The 17,904-nt window shown below is 53.6% G+C and overlaps 2 protein-coding genes across 2 annotated transcripts; one reads left to right on the forward strand and one right to left on the reverse strand.

The window, feature by feature from the left end:
* Positions 1 to 644: 644 nt before the first annotated feature.
* Positions 645 to 9,966, forward strand: SARM1 (sterile alpha and TIR motif containing 1). Its single transcript, XM_087751933.1, has 9 exons — positions 645 to 1,105; positions 3,708 to 4,326; positions 4,507 to 4,719; positions 4,845 to 4,936; positions 5,451 to 5,686; positions 5,805 to 5,898; positions 6,383 to 6,572; positions 6,676 to 6,797; positions 7,382 to 9,966. The coding sequence occupies exons 1-9, from the start codon at positions 645 to 647 to the stop codon at positions 7,509 to 7,511; spliced, it is 2,157 nt and encodes a 718-aa protein (XP_087608059.1). The 3' UTR covers positions 7,512 to 9,966.
* A 1,031-nt stretch (positions 9,967 to 10,997) lies between these two features.
* SLC46A1 (solute carrier family 46 member 1) lies at positions 10,998 to 15,706 on the reverse strand. The gene is made up of 5 exons (XM_087751874.1): positions 15,470 to 15,706; positions 14,535 to 15,387; positions 14,057 to 14,140; positions 12,865 to 13,021; positions 10,998 to 12,309 (listed from the first exon to the last, which is right to left on the reverse strand). The coding sequence occupies exons 1-5, from the start codon at positions 15,686 to 15,688 to the stop codon at positions 12,222 to 12,224; spliced, it is 1,401 nt and encodes a 466-aa protein (XP_087608000.1). The 5' UTR covers positions 15,689 to 15,706; the 3' UTR covers positions 10,998 to 12,221.
* Between the last annotated feature and the right edge of the window lie 2,198 nt (positions 15,707 to 17,904).

Here is a 17,904-nt window from a genome sequence, read left to right on the forward strand (position 1 = left end):
AGGGAGCTATTTACCCTCCTGGACTGATACCAAACGGGTTCAAAATGCAGTGCCAGGATGGCCACAACCTCACCATCACCACGGCCATTGCCACCATGGTGCCCGGCCCTTTATTTCTACCTGTGCCCCCTTCACCGGTCACAGAGGGTCCAGGAGAGACCTGCTGCAAAAGCAGCCTGGGGTCCCTGCCTGCCGTGGAGGTGACCACAGGCTCTGCAGCAGCTTGGGCAAGGCGGGGGGACGTGGGCCATGGGGACAGCGGGACAAGACCCAGCTCAGGCTGGGGAAGGAGGGGTCTGGGGGGATGCCAGAGCATCTGCAGCGAGGAGGGGGATGCTACTGCCCAGAGATGAGCCCCTCCTTGGAGAGGCGGCGCCTGCGCAGGGTGACATCAGCCCCTGAGGACCTAAGATGCTGAGCCTGGCTCTGGGCAGGCGGCTCCTTCCACCGCTTCCAGCTCCGCATCCCGGCAGGGCAGGGAGGGGAGAGGGAGCCAGCTGCCCAGCCCTGCGGCTGGACCCCGGGCCAGCTCCGTTCCCCCTCCTCTGCCTCCCCTCCAGCCAGCTCGGGTCCCCCCCAAGGAGCACAGTGGCCCTGCCCGGGTGCTCCCAGGAGGTGGGTGACCGAGGATGCTGTGCTAGGAGATGCCGATGGTGCTCACCCTGCTCGTCTCCCTCTATAAACTGTGTCGGTTCTTCGCTATGTCGGGTGTGGAGAGGCTGGCGGTGCCCGAATGTGTGAGCCAGGCGGGCAGCTGGGCAGGCGGGGGCAGCTCCAAGGAGCACCGCGAGGTTTCCCCCGGGGTGAACACCGATGTGCGGGCAGCCCTGGACCGGATCCTGCCCACCCTGCACCGGGCCATCGCCCACACCAAGCAGGCAGCCGGCCCTGCAGAGCTGAGGAGGGCCATTGCCGAGGTCTTCCAGCTGGTGGAAGAAGCCTGGGGGATGCCCACGCTGGGGAGGGATGTGGCCAAAGTGCTGTGCGATGTGATCCGCCTGGAGGGGGGCCTGGACCTGCTGCTGAACCTTCTGTACACGGCGGAGCTGGAGACCAAGTGCCAGGCAGGAAAACTCCTGGAGCAGATTCTGGTGGCAGAAAACAGGTGAGTCTGCAAAGAGCCCCCACCCCAGACACAGCCCTTCCCACCGCAGGCATGCCCACCACCCCGAGCACAGCAGGGATTTCCTCCACCCACACCCCCCAAATTTCCCTGCTCTGGGTGCTCCCGGTGCATCAAACACCCTTGGCTCCACGCCGTGTGCCCCCACACCCAGCCCTTGCGCATGGGTGTCCCTGACTTGCTGATCACACCTGGGCAATGGCATGACCTGACCCCCCCCCACAGCTGGAGGGAGGAGGACCAAGCCCAAGCTCAGGGATGCTGGTGAGGATCGGGGTATCCTCATAAGCCACCCTCAGCCCGGGGCCACCAGACAAGAAACCCTTCACAGGTGAGCTCAGTCGGTTTGACTGGCCCAGAGCATCTGACCCCAAGGATGAGAGACACGACTCCCCCTTAGCCATAACTGCAGCAGGAGGAGGACAAAGCCGGTTCCCAGAGACTTTCTGCTGCTGACAGGGCTGGAGTTAGGCCATAAGGAGGGAGCCGGCTGGTCAGCAGCCCTCAGAGCCCCCCAGCCCGCGGCCCGTAGCTCAGAGGCTAGAGACGCGTGTGCTGCTCCCCAGGAGAGGTGACAGGCGCTGGGCTGGCTCTGCCAAAGCATTGGCACAGGTGGGGTGGGAGTGTGTCTGTGCATGTGTGTACATTAAGTGTGTGTACAAGGGTGCATGTGCAGATGTGGCACCCAACACATCTAAACGCGCAGCAGTACCGTTGCGGCGCCTGCATGCATCTCGCCCTTCAAACACCATGAACGCGCTCCCACAAGGTCCCCCAACAGGCAAACTCTCTGCTCTGCCCCGTGTGTGGTACGGCATGCCCCGGCAGCACTGCCTGCGGCGTGCCGGTCCCAGAGAGGAGCTGTGTACCTGCCGTGAGTTGGGTCAGGATCAGGCCTTTCTCTCCTGGGATCCCGCAGGCAAACAGGCAGCTCTGCAGCTCTGCTCTCCCTCGGTGCACCCAAGCTCAGCCGGCCCAGCCAGGGCTTTGGGCACATGTGAAGGAAGCCTGGCCAAAGTTTACGGTCTTGCTCCAGCTTCATGGGCGATGTGTCTTGCTGTAAGGTTGTGGACTCGCAGCCTGGACCTTGCTGCACTCACTGGAAGGCAAAAAGAAGCAACAGCTAAATCAGGAAATCCATTAGAATGGAATTAATCCCAGGAAACATCACTGGCATGGTCTGAATTCAGCACTTAGCTTCCTGGCAAAAGAAAGCAGCTGCTGGAGTCACCATCTCTGCTCCAGGAGCAGTTCATGGGCCAGGGTCTCGGAGCAGCTGTGGGCCCCCAGCGCCTGGCTCCCTGCAGCCTGACCCACCATCAGCCTCCGAGCGATGGCAGGGGGGTGTAGGGTCCCCCCCGGGTCCAAGCCTCTGGCTTACAGACTTCTCGCAGCAGCTGCGCGCAGCAGCAGTGCTGCTTAGCTGGGAGCTGGACTGGTCCTGGCTCCATCCTGCAGCTGCAGGGAGTCAGGGCTGTGTTTGTCATCCAGCTCCGTGGCCGAGTCCGGGCTCAGAGCCAGTCCCAGGCTGAGGGCTTTTTTTCCAGACCTCTCCACAGCGTTTGCTGCCAAACCCACTCCAAGGTCAGCATGAGCCATGTGGGCCACAGGCTTCCCAGAAATGCTCTGCCTGCCTGCCAGCGCGGAGAGGCTGGCGTGCCTTCGTCCCACTGCCCTTACAGGCAGCACGGCACAGGGCATCCACCCCAGCACTTGTGACAGAGCAGCTCCACCATGGCACCAAACGGGTCACTTCTAAGGCCAGAAATGGAGCTGCCCTCTCATCCCGGGTAGGCTCACAGGAGGGCAGGGGAGAGCCCTTCGTTTCCCCCCTTCCTTGCTCTACACTTTTAGGACCCAGCCCCACTGAGGCATTATTTTAAGACCATCCTCGCAACGTGGGGCTCAAGGCCAGCCATGGCTAAGCAGTAGCTGGTGGCTCTCAGCCGCCTGCCCCCGGGCTCTTGCTGTCCTCTTCCAGCAGAGCGCAGGATTGCGGAAATAAACAGCTTTCCTCTGAGCTGCCTCCATGCTGCCATCTCAGGATGGGCAGATCCCCGTCTCTCGCACGCACCCGTGGCCAGTTCTGCGTGGTTGCTCAGCCAGGTGTGAAACCCCTGTCCTGGGCTTGGCACCAACCTGGAGAGCAGCCAGAGGACAGCACTGGTTAGGGACAAACGAGTTTTCACCCCCAAACATGAAGCAGCTCACACACACCCAGCAAAGCTGACTAAGCAGATCTATTTCTAGCCTGGCATTAGCCTACCCTGCACTGTTAATTGCTACGCACGCCTTACCTTGAGCACGAGAGTCTCTGGCATGGTGGTCCTGGGCTATGCGCCCTATGTCGTGTCCCATCACAAGCTCTTCCATCAGACCCAGACAGGTTCTTCCAACACCAGCCTGTCGCATCTCGCTGCATCACAGCTTGGCGGCATATCTGGCAGCTGTGTCCCTCAGGGAAACATCTGGCTGTCATGGGGCAAATGCCACGAAAGTACGGGGGAGTTCACACGCCAGTCACTGTTCTCGCTCCCTGCATGGACGTCTGCCCCTCACCTGCCTGTGCCTCTCCTTTCTGCAGGGATCGGATCGCTCGGATCGGTCTGGGAGTGATTCTGAACTTAGCCAAGGAGCGAGATGTTCCCCAGCTGGCGCAGAGCGTCTCCGGTATCCTGGAGCACATGTTCAAACACACCGAGGAGACCTGTTTCCAGCTTATCTCTGATGGAGGCCTGGATGCTATCCTCTACTGGTGCCGCTGGATGGACCCCATTGTGCTGCGGCACTGCGCCATGGCCTTGGCCAACTGTGCCATGTACGGAGGGCAGGCCAACCAGCGCCTGATGATCGAGAAGAGGACGGCGGAGTGGCTTTTCCCACTGGTGTTTTCAAAAGATGATGAACTAATCCGCCTGCACGCGTGCCTGGCCATCACAGTGCTGGCCACCAACAAAGAAATCGAGAAGGAGGTGGAGCGCTCAGGAACGCTGGCTCTGGTGGAGCCGTTCATCGCCTCGCTGGATCCTGAGCAGTTCGCCTGTGAGATGTTGGACAGCAGTGACAACAGCCAGGGGAGGACGGCGGACGACCTGCAGCGGCTGGTACCCTTGCTGGACAGTTCACGGCTGGAAGCACAGTGCATCGCTGCCTTCTACCTCTGCACAGAGGCTGCCATCAAAACCAGGCAAAAGAAAACAAAGGTAAAGGGTAGGTTGGCTTGAAGGAAGGAGATGCAAAAGGGAAGAGATGTCACAACTGCATCTTGGTGTCTTTTGCTCCCCTATGAGCTCACCAAGTGCCCTGGTCCTCAGCTGGCCTGGCACAGGTTGTGGAGAGGAGGAGGGAAAGCAAAGTGATGTCTCCTCCCTTTGTGTCCACAGATTTTCAGTGAGATTGGGGCTACGCAGAGCCTGAAGAGGATAGTGTGCTACTCCACCAGCAGCACCACCTCCTCCCTGGCCAAAAAGGTGCTGCGCATGATAGGGGAGGAGGTTCCTCGGCGCATCCTGCCCACGGTTCCCAACTGGAAGCCTTGCGAGGTGCAGACGTGGCTGCAGCAGATCGGATTCAACAAATACTGCCAGAGCTTCCTGGTAGGGCTGTGTGCTGGGGGAGGGACACCTGGATGGGCCCTTTTGCCCCATCTTGCAGCAGAGGTGTAGGCATCTCACCCAACAGCTTTTCCTGGGACCCTTCCAGCCTGGATTTCTCTTGGCAGGACCACCAGGTGGATGGGGACCTTCTCCTGAGGCTGACGGAGGAGGAGCTGCAGGAGGATTTGGGGATGGACTCCAGCATCACTCGTAAAAGGTAGGACTGCCACCACGGCACACTGGCCTCTCTCATGGTCATCACCACAGTGGCAGAGCCAGGGAGAAGGTCTGTGCCTTTCCCTTCTTGCAAAGACAGGAACAGAGATCCTCAAAATGCAAAACCTGGGCTGCCAGGGCTTTTCCAATGCAGTATGCAGTCCCAGAGGGATGCCTGCAATGGGGCCAATGCATGGGAGACGTGTGGGATGAGGAGAGACCACCTATGGCACAGGGGAGGTGGGATCCTGCAAGTTGCCCCCAAAGATGGGAACTTACCCAAGCTTCTCCTCCCTTAGCTGAGCTCCTCATACCTCCGTGTCCTGAGGACCAACACTCCTGCAGTCATGCAGCTCTTCGTCTCTTTTTCTGTTCTTTCAGCTCATTCTTCCCCACGGCATGCAGCTGTACTCTCTCCTGTGCAGATAAGAGATGTGGTACCAAATGTCTCTAGGTCCTGCCTGGTCCAGCAGCCTCCTCTCCCTGCTCCACACTTCCATTTGTTTCTCTGCCAGGTTTTTCCGGGAGCTGACAGAGCTGAAGACCTTCGCAAACTATTCCACCTGCGACCACAGCAACCTGGCCGACTGGCTGGGCAGCATCGACCCCAAATTTCGTCAGTACACGTACAACCTGCTGACGTGCGGCATCAACCGCAACTTCTTGCACCGGGTGACGGAGCAGCAGCTGCAGGAGGACTGCCACATCAACACGGGCTTCCACCGCATCCGCATCCTCACTGCTGCAAGGGGTGCGGGTCCCGCTGCTGCTCGCTGCGCTGGAGCAGGGGCCTGGGGGCGAGTATTGAGGGTTGTTTGGGATGAGTTGTTGGGTACTTCTAACTTTTGTTTGCCATTTGCTCTGCCTAGAAATGCTTCACTCCCCTATAACGCTGCAAACCACATCCGATGGGACTGATGTATTTATCAGCTACCGGAGGAGCACTGGGTCACAGCTGGCCAGGTGAGTCCTGCAGGCAATGTTATGGTGCTGGGCTGAAGCCCAGAGTGAAGGCTGGTGATCAGTTGTGGGAAGAGTGTGGAGCCAGGAGAGCTGCAGGCTGCAGTGGGGAGCGGGGGGAGGCTGCCAAAAGCTGCAGTGCAATTGGGGACAGCACGTGCCAAAAGCTGCATGGTGGACAGTTTAATTGCCAGTCCCATCACTGCCACCCTGTCCCTCTTTGACACCAACGTACCCTTTTTCACACTGTGCTTGTAGGGCTGCAGGGGATCGCAGCAGGGAGTTAATGTCCTGCTCCCCGTGTTTTCTGCGTGGGCCCAGACACCCGTAAGCAGGCTGGGCCGGCAGCTGGCATCTCAAGGACCGTTCTGTTCTCAGTGGGAGCCCGTTCGCTGCTCCTCTGTCTCATCATGTCTTGGCCGACGTGGTGGGAAACCCAGGCGCTGGCAGTAGCTCTCCTCACGGTGCTGTCTCCTCTTGCCACCAGCCTGCTGAAGGTCCACCTGCAGCTGCATGGCTTCAGCGTGTTCATCGATGTGGAGAAGCTGGAGGCAGGGAAGTTTGAGGATAAGCTGATCCAGAGCGTCATGAGCGCCCGCAATTTTGTGCTGGTCCTCTCGCCAAACGCACTGGATAAATGCATGGGAGACCCCAAGTGCAAGGACTGGGTGCACAAGGTAGGAGATGCCATCAGCTGGGAGCTTGGTGGATGCTGGAGCAGGAGAGGGCTGGTGATGGGCTGACACGGGCCATAGCCTGAGCACTCACATGTTCCTGCAGGAGATTGTGACAGCCCTGAACTCTGGGAAGAACATTGTACCTGTTACAGACCATTTTGAGTGGCCAGACCCAGAAACACTTCCCAAGGACATGAGGGCTGTTCTGAAATTTAATGGTATCAAGTAAGTAAAAGGAATCTGTGCCATGGGGTTCCTTGACACCTGGAGAGAACAGCTTGCATAAGCAGTAGCAAAGAGCACAAGGAGATTGAGAGAAGCAGATGAGGGAGGCAGAACAGGCCAAAGGCGAGGTGAGGCACTTCAGGTACTCCAGAGCATGAGGGGAGCAAACATCCCCACCATAACCCTTCTGCTGGTTTTGTGCTTGGGGCTCCTCCAGGTAACAGAGCTCCCCACCCTGTCGCTGCTGGGAGGGTGCCCACCCTCGTGCCCCCAGCCCTCCAGGCAGGATGATGCTGGCAGGTTTCGCAGCTCGCCTGGGTTCCTCTCGCCTCCTGCTCCTCCTTCGTGCAGCAGTGCTCCAGGCCGGCATCCCAACCTGCTCGTAGCCCTCCAGCCTGGCAGGGCACAGGGGCAGGGGCTTTCCTGCAGCATCCAGTGTTCCTCCATTGTCCATGGGGAAAAGGGGGCTCCTACAGAGCCGGGTTGGAGGAAGGGGGTCTCTGGCTCCCGACCCAAACGCACCGAGCTATCTCACGGCATCTTGCACAATGGAAAAATTAACTCAATTTTTCCCTTGAACACAGGTGGTCCCACGAGTACCAGGAGGCCACAATCGACAAGATCATCCGCTTTCTCCGGGGCCGCTCCTCCCGGGACTCCTCGGCTGGGTCGGAAAATGGCCTGGACTGCTTGCCCTCCCTGGGGCAGACCTAGAACGAGCGCAGCTGCCTCATCCCCTCCAGAGACTTCCCAGGTGACCCCTTTTTATGTGGGGCCAAATTTCTCCCTCTAGATTTTTCTGCATCTTAGTACCTTGGCTTGAGACGAGGCCTTGGCTCACTAGCCCCCCTTCACCCTCCAAATGCAAGCCCCTGGCGCTAGAAGGCCAGTACTTACTTATACAGTGCCTGGTGAGCGAAGCTAGGGTGGACTCTGGGACGGACGAGTTGTCTTCCACATCCTCCCTTGGGGTGGCAGGACACACAGGCTACGCCTCGCACAACGCAGGGCGTGCGAGGGAGACGACGGTGTCCGGACCCCTGCAAACAGCTGCAGCTTCCCCTAGAAGCACGCCCGAAGAGGAGGGCTCTTCTGAGGACGGAAAGCTGGGGAACTGGTGAGGGTACATTGCAAGAGGACACATGAGAGAAGAGCAGTTGAGAGGGAACGGTCCATAAGCATCTTATGGCCTCTGCTGGGTGCCACGGGAACATCATCGCACTCAGAAGCTGGGAGCAGGAAAGGGCAAATAAAAACTAAGCCCTAACGAAATCCCCATGTTTGGGAAAGATAACACACAGTGGCCTTCTAAACTGCTCAGCAGCAGCTTTCTCTTTCCCAGTAATGTCCCTTTATTACATGAGCTTGCTCCCTCCTAGAGGGCCTTTTACCTCCTAATGCTGCAAAACCACTTTGTGCTCTTAACTCTGGCGATAGAAGTTTGGGTTTAGATCACGTGAAGTTTCCGCAGGGTCTCTGCAAAAAGTGCTTTTAAAACGACCCCTTCCCTCCATCTGATGTCTCAGCTTTACCACTTTATCAGGTCTATACTTGTCAGGCACAGGATCCTGGATCGTGACTCTGGGAAACATATATCCATGCAGATACGGAAGATGCTAATTGCTGTACTGTACTTGCAGAGTTATTATACACCGGCTGTATTTTATTCTGTTGTTGGTGCTCCACAGCAGATCCCCCGTGGTCTGCTCCTTCAAACGGGAGCCGGCGTCTCTCTTTGGTGAGTGCCGCTCACCCCTGACAGCCCTGGCTCAGCTCCTCAGGCTCAGGGATGTTCCTCCTCTCTGCTGGATGCATTACCAAGTAGCATTTGCTTCTTTCTACTGATCTCTTCAACACCCACCAGGTCTTTTTGTAGCTACTCACTTTGAAATACCAGGAAAGAGCGAAGTCGTTGCTAGGCGTGAGCCCCGGCTGGGAGCGGGACTGGCAGCACCTGCTGCTAACGCGGCAGGTGAGGAACCATGGGCACCCTGGCACCCTCCCCTGAATTCTGCACTGCCAGCCTTGTCCTGCTTCTCACACCTGCTTGGAGGGTAAGCAGGCTCTCAACATCATGTCGTTTTGCAATTAGGACCAGAAATTGCAGCTCCTACCCGAGCTCGTCTTTTTTGATGCAGAGCAAAGTGAAGAATGCAAAAAGACATCCTTGTTCAGAGCACACACAGGAGGCAGAGCAAGCCATGCCCAGGGCACACCAGCCTGCCTGACGGTCTGGAGACCAGGCTGATGCACCACCCTGCAGCAGCAAGCTCCTTTGCCCATCCCTGCTCAAGATAACTCAACCCTTTCAGGAGTCTCAGCCTCCTTGTCCTTCTCCTGGCTCTCCCCGAACCTCGCTGCCTGCCTTAACTGGCAGGAACAAAGACATTTCCTTTTGGCTTAGATCCATGAATGTTTGAGAAAAAAAACAAAATTCTGGTGCTTAATCACAGCTTTACAGATAGTTCTTATCAGCACACAGTTAATGGCACCTTTGCTCTCCAGTGAAAGGTTAATAGCTATATCTGCCCAGCATTCATCAGAAATAGAATCTATCTAATCTCCAGATTAAATATGAGGAAGCCAAAGGTGAATCTGCCAAAGGATAAAAGCCACTCGTGAGCTGCTTCAGGGAAAAGTCTTGAGTAACTGATTGAACGTCAAGGCTCCCATGGCCACTGAAGGAGTCCCACACAAACAGTCCGAAGGATTTTTCTCCCTACAGTAATACACAGTAAGATTATCGTGTCTTGTTTCCCAGCTCTCTAGCAATTAACCTCCTCACCCACCATTCAACGTAGAGATTTACTTGCTCTCTATAGCGTAGGTGTCTCACCTGCAGGGAGGTCCCATCTCGTGCTCCAGCTGCCCAGACTGTGACTCTTCCCGTTTCCCCATCATTCAGTTATCTTCACCTCAAGGAACTCGCCCTGCTCTTGACAGAACATTCCATACCCAGCCCCTTCCAGTCCGAGCAGACAGTCTCAAGGAAATGAATCCTTCTTGTTCTCACCCTTCCTTATTCCTTTGCTATGTCATGTCCGAAAGTGTTTGAAGTTGTTCTATCAGACATTATTAATAAATTTGGTTTATACTCTAAATCCCCACCTCTCTTCTGTTTGTGTCACGTGCTTCTCTCCCTGCAGCCTTCTCACAACTGCTCTCTCTCACTGTCATGCTTTCTCATCCTCTGAAGGGGCAGCAGAACTGACGTTCTCCAGGCACCATTCTCTGTGGGGACCCATGCTTCACGCTCATCTTTGCATGGACTGATGTAGCTCACTGCATCCCCAGGGACTCTCTACCTGCTGCCCACAGGCACGATGCATGGACCATGTATTTGCTTCACGGCTGTAGTTCTTGGAGGACAGCCTAGAAAAACTTTGTTTTAATTTTTTTAATAGAGCATAATAGTTCCTATTGAATTTCTCCTTTGCAAGCACACTGACACGAACAGGAAAGCAGAGCCAAGTACACAAGTTTCACTTCACTGCACAACACTGAGCAGCATTGGCGTCCATGGAGTCTGTTGGTAGAAAAGACTTACTTCACAATCAGTTCAGCTACAAACATCTAATGCAACACTCACAGCATGCCCTGTTCCTCAGGGAGGCTAATGCTGGGCTTAGCCCATCAATCGGACACGTAACTCCTGCCTATGTCCACTGGCACAACTACACAGCTCAAGTGGCATAACACCAAGTTCTTAAAGCCTCCCTACTTCTCCACCTCCTGCTTCTCTACTCACCAGTTCTCCTGCTTTTATCACAAACTCCTAACGAACAGGGAACAAAACCGTATATAAGCATTTCACATTTACTGCATATTGAAGGACAGGTTACAGACTAAGCACTCCTGCAAGCTTTACTCTAGTGTTCAGGAAAAGCAAGCTTTGGCTGCTTATAAGTCCCAAATCTGCATTTTTCCTGACTCAGGACTCTTACACGCTCATTCTCCGCAAGGCAGACAACTTCCTGCTGCTGCTTCTCTACTGCAGAGTCTTCAATAAAGGAAGAAGCATGAAAATAATGGGGAGAAGCCTGGAATGAGGCAAGGACAAATGACATCAACAGCTGTACGAGAAAAGCTATCTTTTTATGAACCATAAAAGAGAATGGAGGCTTTATTCATTCTGAAACTAACATGTCTGCTAAGCAATTTCACAGTTAAGGGCATTACGGCATGCATCTGAACAGTGTGTGCAATGCAAGGTACACAGAACTGCTCGTTTATTGCAGTTCGAAGAAAATAGCATAGAGGCAATACAGTTAATGCTTTGAGAAGAACAATTATGAGTACCATGAACATGGGGTTTGCTTGCTGGCATCAACATATCCTGAGAAGAGCAGCAGAAGTGAGGTCACTGACACAAAGTCTGGGGGCATAATTTTATCTCCAAAGGCACTAGTCCTGTCCCCACACCGGCTCATCCCAGCAGCACCGTGTATGGATGAGGAAGGACTGCTTCTGGCTTTGCCGTAAGCACAGCAGTAATTTCAGATGACACTAGGGCACACTCATCACAGTTGGGCCCTCAAATTTATAATGTAAGGGTCTTCAGTTAGGGAGGCCCAATTTTGTCAATTTTAGCCTTGACTTCATCAGTTTGGGCAACTGTCAATTAAGGCACCTACTTGCACCTTAGTATTCTCACACAAGCTATTACTTCTCCAAAGTACCTTTGAAACCCCGGGCTGAGCTGCAGACAGGCAGGCAGGACAGGCCACTGGCATGCCTCACTACAAGCACTTCATGCACTAGATTCTCTTCCTCGGACACCTCTAACTTGCGAAGCTAAAGCTAGTGTAGTCGATAAGGACAGCGCTAGCGCTCCTGTGGTAAACTACCGCCCACCATAAGGATTTCTGCAGGAGCCTAGTCTGACATGCGACATTTGTATGACTTTTATTGACAACACACTGATTCGGAGCGCAGACCTTTCTCCTCAGCAGCACGCTGTTGGGTACCTCTGCTTCAGCCTTGCTCTGCAGGCTTTGGTCTGGGCCTCACCCATGCCAACAGCTCATCTGCTGCACACTGTAGTACTCAGAGGGGAACGTGTTTGGCAATTAAACGAGAATTCAGTCCTCTCTCACCACTAAAAGCATGCCACAGAACCTTCCCTTCCCAACAAACCCCAAACCACTAACCGGCCTTGCAAATGGCCAATAATTGCTTTTACTCTTGATTGGCTTTTGGGTCTCTTGGGTTTTCTCCGACAGATGAGCCAACACAACAGCGAGGAGGCATTCACATCTGCAAATCAAGTTCCTACTGGTAGTCAGAACCATGATTTCCAACTATTTGGTATTTAAAAATTAGTAAGGACAAGGAAGGTGTCCCTCGCACACTAATCTGTCCTTCAAGGGAAGAATAAAGAGCAGTCTTCAGATGGACACTGCTGAGCTGGCCAATTCCTCGTTGCTAAGTTGCTGCTGAGCCATCTGCAGGGGAGAGGGAAGCATCTGAGAAGTGACTGTAGTCGTGGTTTGAGTCCCAGATTTCTATCCACCTAAGAAAGAAAGAACAGTTAGAGCCTGCAAAGGCACACTGGGATGTTGCTGAATGAAGTGACTTTTAAAGTTCCAAAGGAACAGAACAAAATGACCCTGCCAGGAGCTGTTGCACTTCTACTGCAAATCCCAACACATTCTCTGTCCCAAGACTTACCAGGGGACTTGTTTTCTATCATGATGCAACTTTTGCTTTAATTAGGAGAGAAACAAGAGGACAAGAGACTCCAAAAGAGCTCCATCTCTTCCATAACGGAGGACTTTCAAATTCAGCTCCAGATTTTGCATTCCACTCTGAGGGTAGAGTGAGACTTTGGAGCACTTTGAATGTCGGCAGCTACATTACTCAGGCTGTAGGTTAATTGCTGGGATTCAGATGCCCAAAGAAATGGACCTGCACCTCTGCTTACTGGGGCACTAAACACCCTCTCATAAGCATAACTGAAAATATGCCTTAAAAACTGTGAGCCTCTATCCGAAGTAGAGTAAATAGTGTTTTTCATATTACACTTCACAGGTCCTATGGCAAAGTTTAGAAATGTGAAGTAAATTACCCAATAATAGCTGCTGGAATAAGAAGAATTATAGCCCCAAAGAGAAATGGGAATCCCCTCATGAAGTGCAAGCTGGCAGGGTAGAGGGAGTTGAACACTCCTGTAGCCACAAGTGAACACAGCCCTTCCACACAGGCAACGGAAGCAAAAAGAGCACCTGGAAAAGATACACGAGAGGTTAATGACGAGACGGCCCTGCCTGCAAATGTCTTTACCACATCACCTCCTTCAGTGGGATTCTGTGACCCTTTCTCAGGGTTTGCACTTCCGATCAGAAAACTGGGGTCTGCATTGTGAAGCGTGGCAGGAAGAGCTGGCAGCAGAGACGAGGCACGCTGTGCTGGCCTGGCAGGCCAAACCTGTCAAGCTCAGCTTCTCTCTAGCCAGGACCACCTCATTAACCTCCAGAATTTGCATCACCGGAGCTGACCAGGGATATTATACTGTAAATGCTTTAGACAGGGCTATATAGATCTGTTTACTGCCAAGCACACCTTATCGCTTGTTAAACATTAAGTACAGCAGAAGACTGCACTTTACAGATTTAGCATCATAAATCTGGTATCAAGTGTGCGCCACCTTCATTCTAATATAAGAAACACTAATTGCGCAGTCACCGTTCGACCCTTCCCACCTCGATTCCCTCCTCCCCTGTCTGCCTGCAGAGGCATTCCTATGCAGTGTTCAACAGCAAGTGCAAGCTCTTCAAACAAATTACTGGAAGAAAGGCAAATATGCTCCTCCTACCAGTTAGCCATGATCTTTCACCATGGTCAATGATATAACCCTCTAACAGCTCTAGGTTTCTTCCCACTGTTACTGATCTACAGAAAAGAGTCATGGTCAGGGAAATCAGTTTTCTGCTTGTTGTATAATCCATTTTAACTCCTGCTCCTTGTACAAGTTTTGGAAAGAAACAGATGGATGAATGAACTATTCCTGAGCTTGAATGCAATACTTTTCATCTTGCTTTTCTTCTCTTGTGCTCATCCTGAAAACGTAGCAAGTCTAAATGGATGAATGACAATTATTTAAAAAAAATAAAATGTTACCCTGGGCCTGAGGGTGAACGCAGGGGCACAGGAGTCCAAAGGAGCTAGGGAAGTCCTAACCTCCCAAAGCAGTTTGATTTCAATATTCCAAGAAGGCAGTGTTTCAGGGCCTGGCTTAAGTGCAGTGGCTAACTCCTTACCCTGTTCCATCTCACTGACCAGCTTGGAGAGCTTGGCTCTGATGACTGGAGTGGCTGCCATGGAAAGGAACAGAATCCCATAACCTGTGAGCAAGATACAGCACATTAGGGAAAGCTCGGCTGAAAAATAAAGTCTCTAAAGTCAATCCCAGAAATCTGTAGCTCCAGGCAGTTTCCTCCTGCTATATTTAGAGCCAATTCACCCTCCTGCATCTCACAATGCACTTTAGACTGTGTCTGCAGTGTAATGCAGCTTCTGGGAAACCTAATATTCTAGGAACTATATGGTTGCACTTTCACCTTCAGTGTTCGGCCAGCTTTGCTGTTAGCAAGCCACAGTTTTGTCAGTACACGAGCTGAAGCAGGGGCAGAACTTCCTCCACGTGCTTGAACTCCCAGAAGCACACTGCCATTCTGCATCTACTGGCATCTCTAAGCTAAGAGCCTGAGATATAGGGATTTATGAATTCAGCATCACCTGTAAACATCAGTGGTGTTGTAGTAGCAAGAGAAATCACAACCAGTCCAGAAATATTGGAGATCAATCCTGTCTCTGCCACCCAGGTGTCTTCAAGGCAGAGCTGCAGCAGCCGCAGCCCTCCCAGGCTGCTCAGGTAAGCCAGGTAACTGGCGGCTGAGCCGTACCCAATGAGATCAGCGGCCCAGCAGAGAGGGGAGCCAAGCTCGTACAAAACCAAGAGGTCCTTGGTTCCAAAATGTACAGTGACAAGAAGAAAGAAAGCCAGGGAGTAAAGAGCGAGCTTCCGCCTGGAGCTCAAGTGTTCTGGGGCTGTGTACAGCCTGTAGACAGCCTTGTAATGACTGAGCGTGAACAGCCTGGCTGGTTTCTGCTGCTTCACCGATTCCTGAAGACAGAAAGCAGCGTAGAGAGCGGCAGCAAGACTGGCAGCAAGCACGAGCCAAAAGGGGTTGATGTACCCCTGCGCCTTGCGCCACTGGCCGCCGCCGATGCTGGCCAGCATGCCCGCGATGCCGAGACATGCCTCGAGGATGGCGACGCGAAATGTACGTGCGCGTTTGTCACTGGTGTCGGCCACGTAGGCGAAGCAGCTGGCCAGGATCAGGTTGTAGTCTCCCATGAGGCCACTCAAAACGCGTCCAAGGAGAAAGTAGCCAACGTGCAGCTGCAGGTACATGACGAGAAGACAGACGGCTGCTTGCACGGCCATACCCACTGCCGGCAGGATGAGCGCCGGCCGGCGGCCTACACTGTCGCTCCATGGTCCAAAGAGGGTCACGGAGAAGAGACCAACGAAGAAGCCTCCCAGGTTGATACAGAGGTTCCAGTGGGAGACCAGCGCTTCCACCTCCTGCAAGAGAAACAGGCGCCTGAGGCCCCGGGCGGCAGCGCCCAACGCGGCGCCGGGGCGCCCCGCGGCCCCCGCTCCCCACCTGCCGCAGGGGCTCCTCCTCGGCGCTGCCGTTCCCGCAGCCGGCGGCGCTGCTGGCGTTGGGGCCGCTGTAGCCGCGCTCGGCCCCCAGCCGGTCCCAGAGGTACTGGGTGGCGAGCGGGCCCTGCAGGCCGAGGGAGAGGGTGGCCAGGAAGAGCAGCGGCTCGGCGGCGGGCAGCGGCGGGCAGCGGCGGCCGGGGAGCGGCGGCGGGGCGGCCATGGCGGCGGGAGGCGGAGGAGCGGCGTGCTCCGCTCCGCCCGGGACGGGACGGGCCGCCCCGGCCCCGCCCCGGCGCCCGGAGGGAAGCGGGTCAGGGGCGGCGGGGCACCGGGATCCGTCCCCGCTTGCGCGGCGCACGGCGGGGGGCGGCGGGGCCCTGCGCCCCGGCTGCTCGCTACGAACTTCACCAGCGCTTAGGCGCTGCGGGAAAGCAACCAGAACGTAAAAGCCGATTGTTCTCCCACCAAAGGAAAGTTATCATCTTAAATGCACTAGGATCTGAAAAAAATGTTGCCGGTAGCAATGTGTAATCGCTTCTATTAATTCACAGCACGTTAGAAAATACTGCTTTTTCTAAAGGACAAAATAACTTAGAAGCTGTAACACACAAGAGGTCTCGGCTGTGCCATTAGGTTTCCTGCTAGGTTTGGTCTGCCTCGAAGAGCGGATCAGTAAGCAGAGACCAAGTTGTTCTTTAAATTCAAAGAACACAATTCAGAGTATTAGATTAACCCGTTTGTATAAACTGGAGTAGTTCCAAATTAATGTAAATTGGCATCACTCCTTTAACAGCACTGAGGGAGTGTTCACGGGTACAGGTGAAGCTCTAACAAGTCCCCCTGAAGACATAAACCCTTCGTTTTGCAGTAGCACACCTACAGAGTTCATCTATAGCATCCGTGAAAGCAACAGGACTCACGTAGCAGCGGAAGCAAGCGCTGTGGACGTGCTGCTTCTAAAGAACAGGCGCGATTCATCAGCTGGGGGCCTTCTGCGGCGTTGCTTCCATCCCCTGGGCAAGGCTGCAGCCGGAGGCCAACCTTCGCATTACAGAGATGTGAAAGCAAGAGGCCGCCTTTCAGATTTTCCCTGCAACCTTAGGACATAAGGGTAGAAAGTAGAAAAATTACTTTGTCCTTGGCGGGTTTTGTCACTGCACCTTTTCAGACACTAATTCAACATTAAGTGGATGCAAAACTGGGGGGAGATAGGATTCATTTGAAAGCTCTTTCTCGTTCTTTTTGTACCGAGGGTGAAATGCTAAAGCTCAGGATCGGCAGTTACTTAACATGAAGCCGTTTCTTCTGAGCAATATGCCTTGCAACAGGCTCGCAAGAGAGCTGTGAGTTTGCAGCTCTGGCAACTGAAACCCCGCTGTTTTTCAACCATAAGCACATTACTGAAAGCAAACAAGCCCCAGCAGAAAAGGGATGAGAGAGAAACAGCAGAAGCTCTTTGTGGAGCTGACACCAGATGACCTAATGTCTGTGCTTCTCTCTCTCTCTGCTTGAGTAAGCTATAAACAGAGCTGTGACAATTTATACCAATAAAATGGAAATGTTATCATCATTATCTGAAGTATGCGCTTGCATGGCCTACCAAATAAAGCCATCAAAGTGACATTAACAAGACACTCCCTTTGGAATGAAAAACTTCAGTTCCGTTCCAGCGTATTTACAGAACCAAGTAATTTAGTGCTTGTATTTTGGAAGTTTCTTGCAGCCGGGACAAGAAGTGCTGGTAATTTCCCAGTAGCACCTTTTTTTCCGCCCAATACACCCTGCAAGCTACTAAAGCTGTGCCTATAAACCTGCAAGATCAGAAAGGTGAGAAAGAATAGCCCAGTGTCTGCAAAGCAATGCACTGTAGCCAAGTCCTTCCCAATCCCCTGAGATACCACAGGCTGTGTCAGAGCTCCTGGGTTCCCTCTTTGCCCCTAGGCCTTTCTTACAGCGTCCTGGGCTGCCATGTGGGAGGAATGGAGCTCTGACCAGGCCTCAGCACTTCCCCTGTTGCTCTCTGAGTAGAAGAAAACAGAATTGTCGTGAGGGTCACCCCTGGCCCACACAGAGACGGTGTCCCTGCTCTCAGGCAGTAAGGACCACAAGTCCCTTTCGGCATGGGGACTTGATGTGGCATCTCGTGACAGGAGCTCTGCTCTAGTGGATTTTGCTGCCCAAAGAATTTCTCAGCGCATACAAGGACGATCATATAGCATTTTGCCTAGATGTTTCTAATCTCTATGTTTGAGTACTACAGATGCAGATGTGTTTTTCAGTACTCTACATATTTTTAAAACAATTTTCTACCTATTATGGAGGGAGCCGTTTCTCTTTTTTATGGGAGGAATAACGGTACCTATACAAAGAAGGCATTATTAAAGACCAAAGCATTAATATTCTTTAAACAAAGCGTAGGTCATTTCAGGATGCTTT

The sequence above is a fragment of the Nipponia nippon genome, unplaced genomic scaffold (genome assembly GCF_047370975.1).
Source record: "Nipponia nippon isolate SJK-2023a ecotype South Korea unplaced genomic scaffold, ASM4737097v1 scaffold_15, whole genome shotgun sequence".
In the NCBI taxonomy this organism is placed as follows: Eukaryota; Metazoa; Chordata; class Aves; order Pelecaniformes; family Threskiornithidae; genus Nipponia; species Nipponia nippon.

Bases quoted from the DNA above. Each gene is read 5' to 3' on its own strand.
- SARM1 (XM_087751933.1), top strand. From the start codon at position 645: ATGCCGATGGTGCTCACCCTGCTCGTCTCCCTCTATAAACTGTGTCGG. The intron at 6,573-6,675 runs GTAGGAGATGCC...ATGTTCCTGCAG, and splicing joins GCAAGGACTGGGTGCACAAG to GAGATTGTGACAGCCCTGAA. The intron at 6,798-7,381 runs GTAAGTAAAAGG...CCTTGAACACAG, and splicing joins CTGAAATTTAATGGTATCAA to GTGGTCCCACGAGTACCAGG.
- SLC46A1 (XM_087751874.1), bottom strand. From the start codon at position 15,688: ATGGCCGCCCCGCCGCCGCTCCCCGGCCGCCGCTGCCCGCCGCTGCCC. The intron at 15,388-15,469 runs GTGGGGAGCGGG...TTTCTCTTGCAG, and splicing joins AGGAGGAGCCCCTGCGGCAG to GAGGTGGAAGCGCTGGTCTC. The intron at 13,022-14,056 runs GTAAGGAGTTAG...TATCTTTTCCAG, and splicing joins GGTCAGTGAGATGGAACAGG to GTGCTCTTTTTGCTTCCGTT.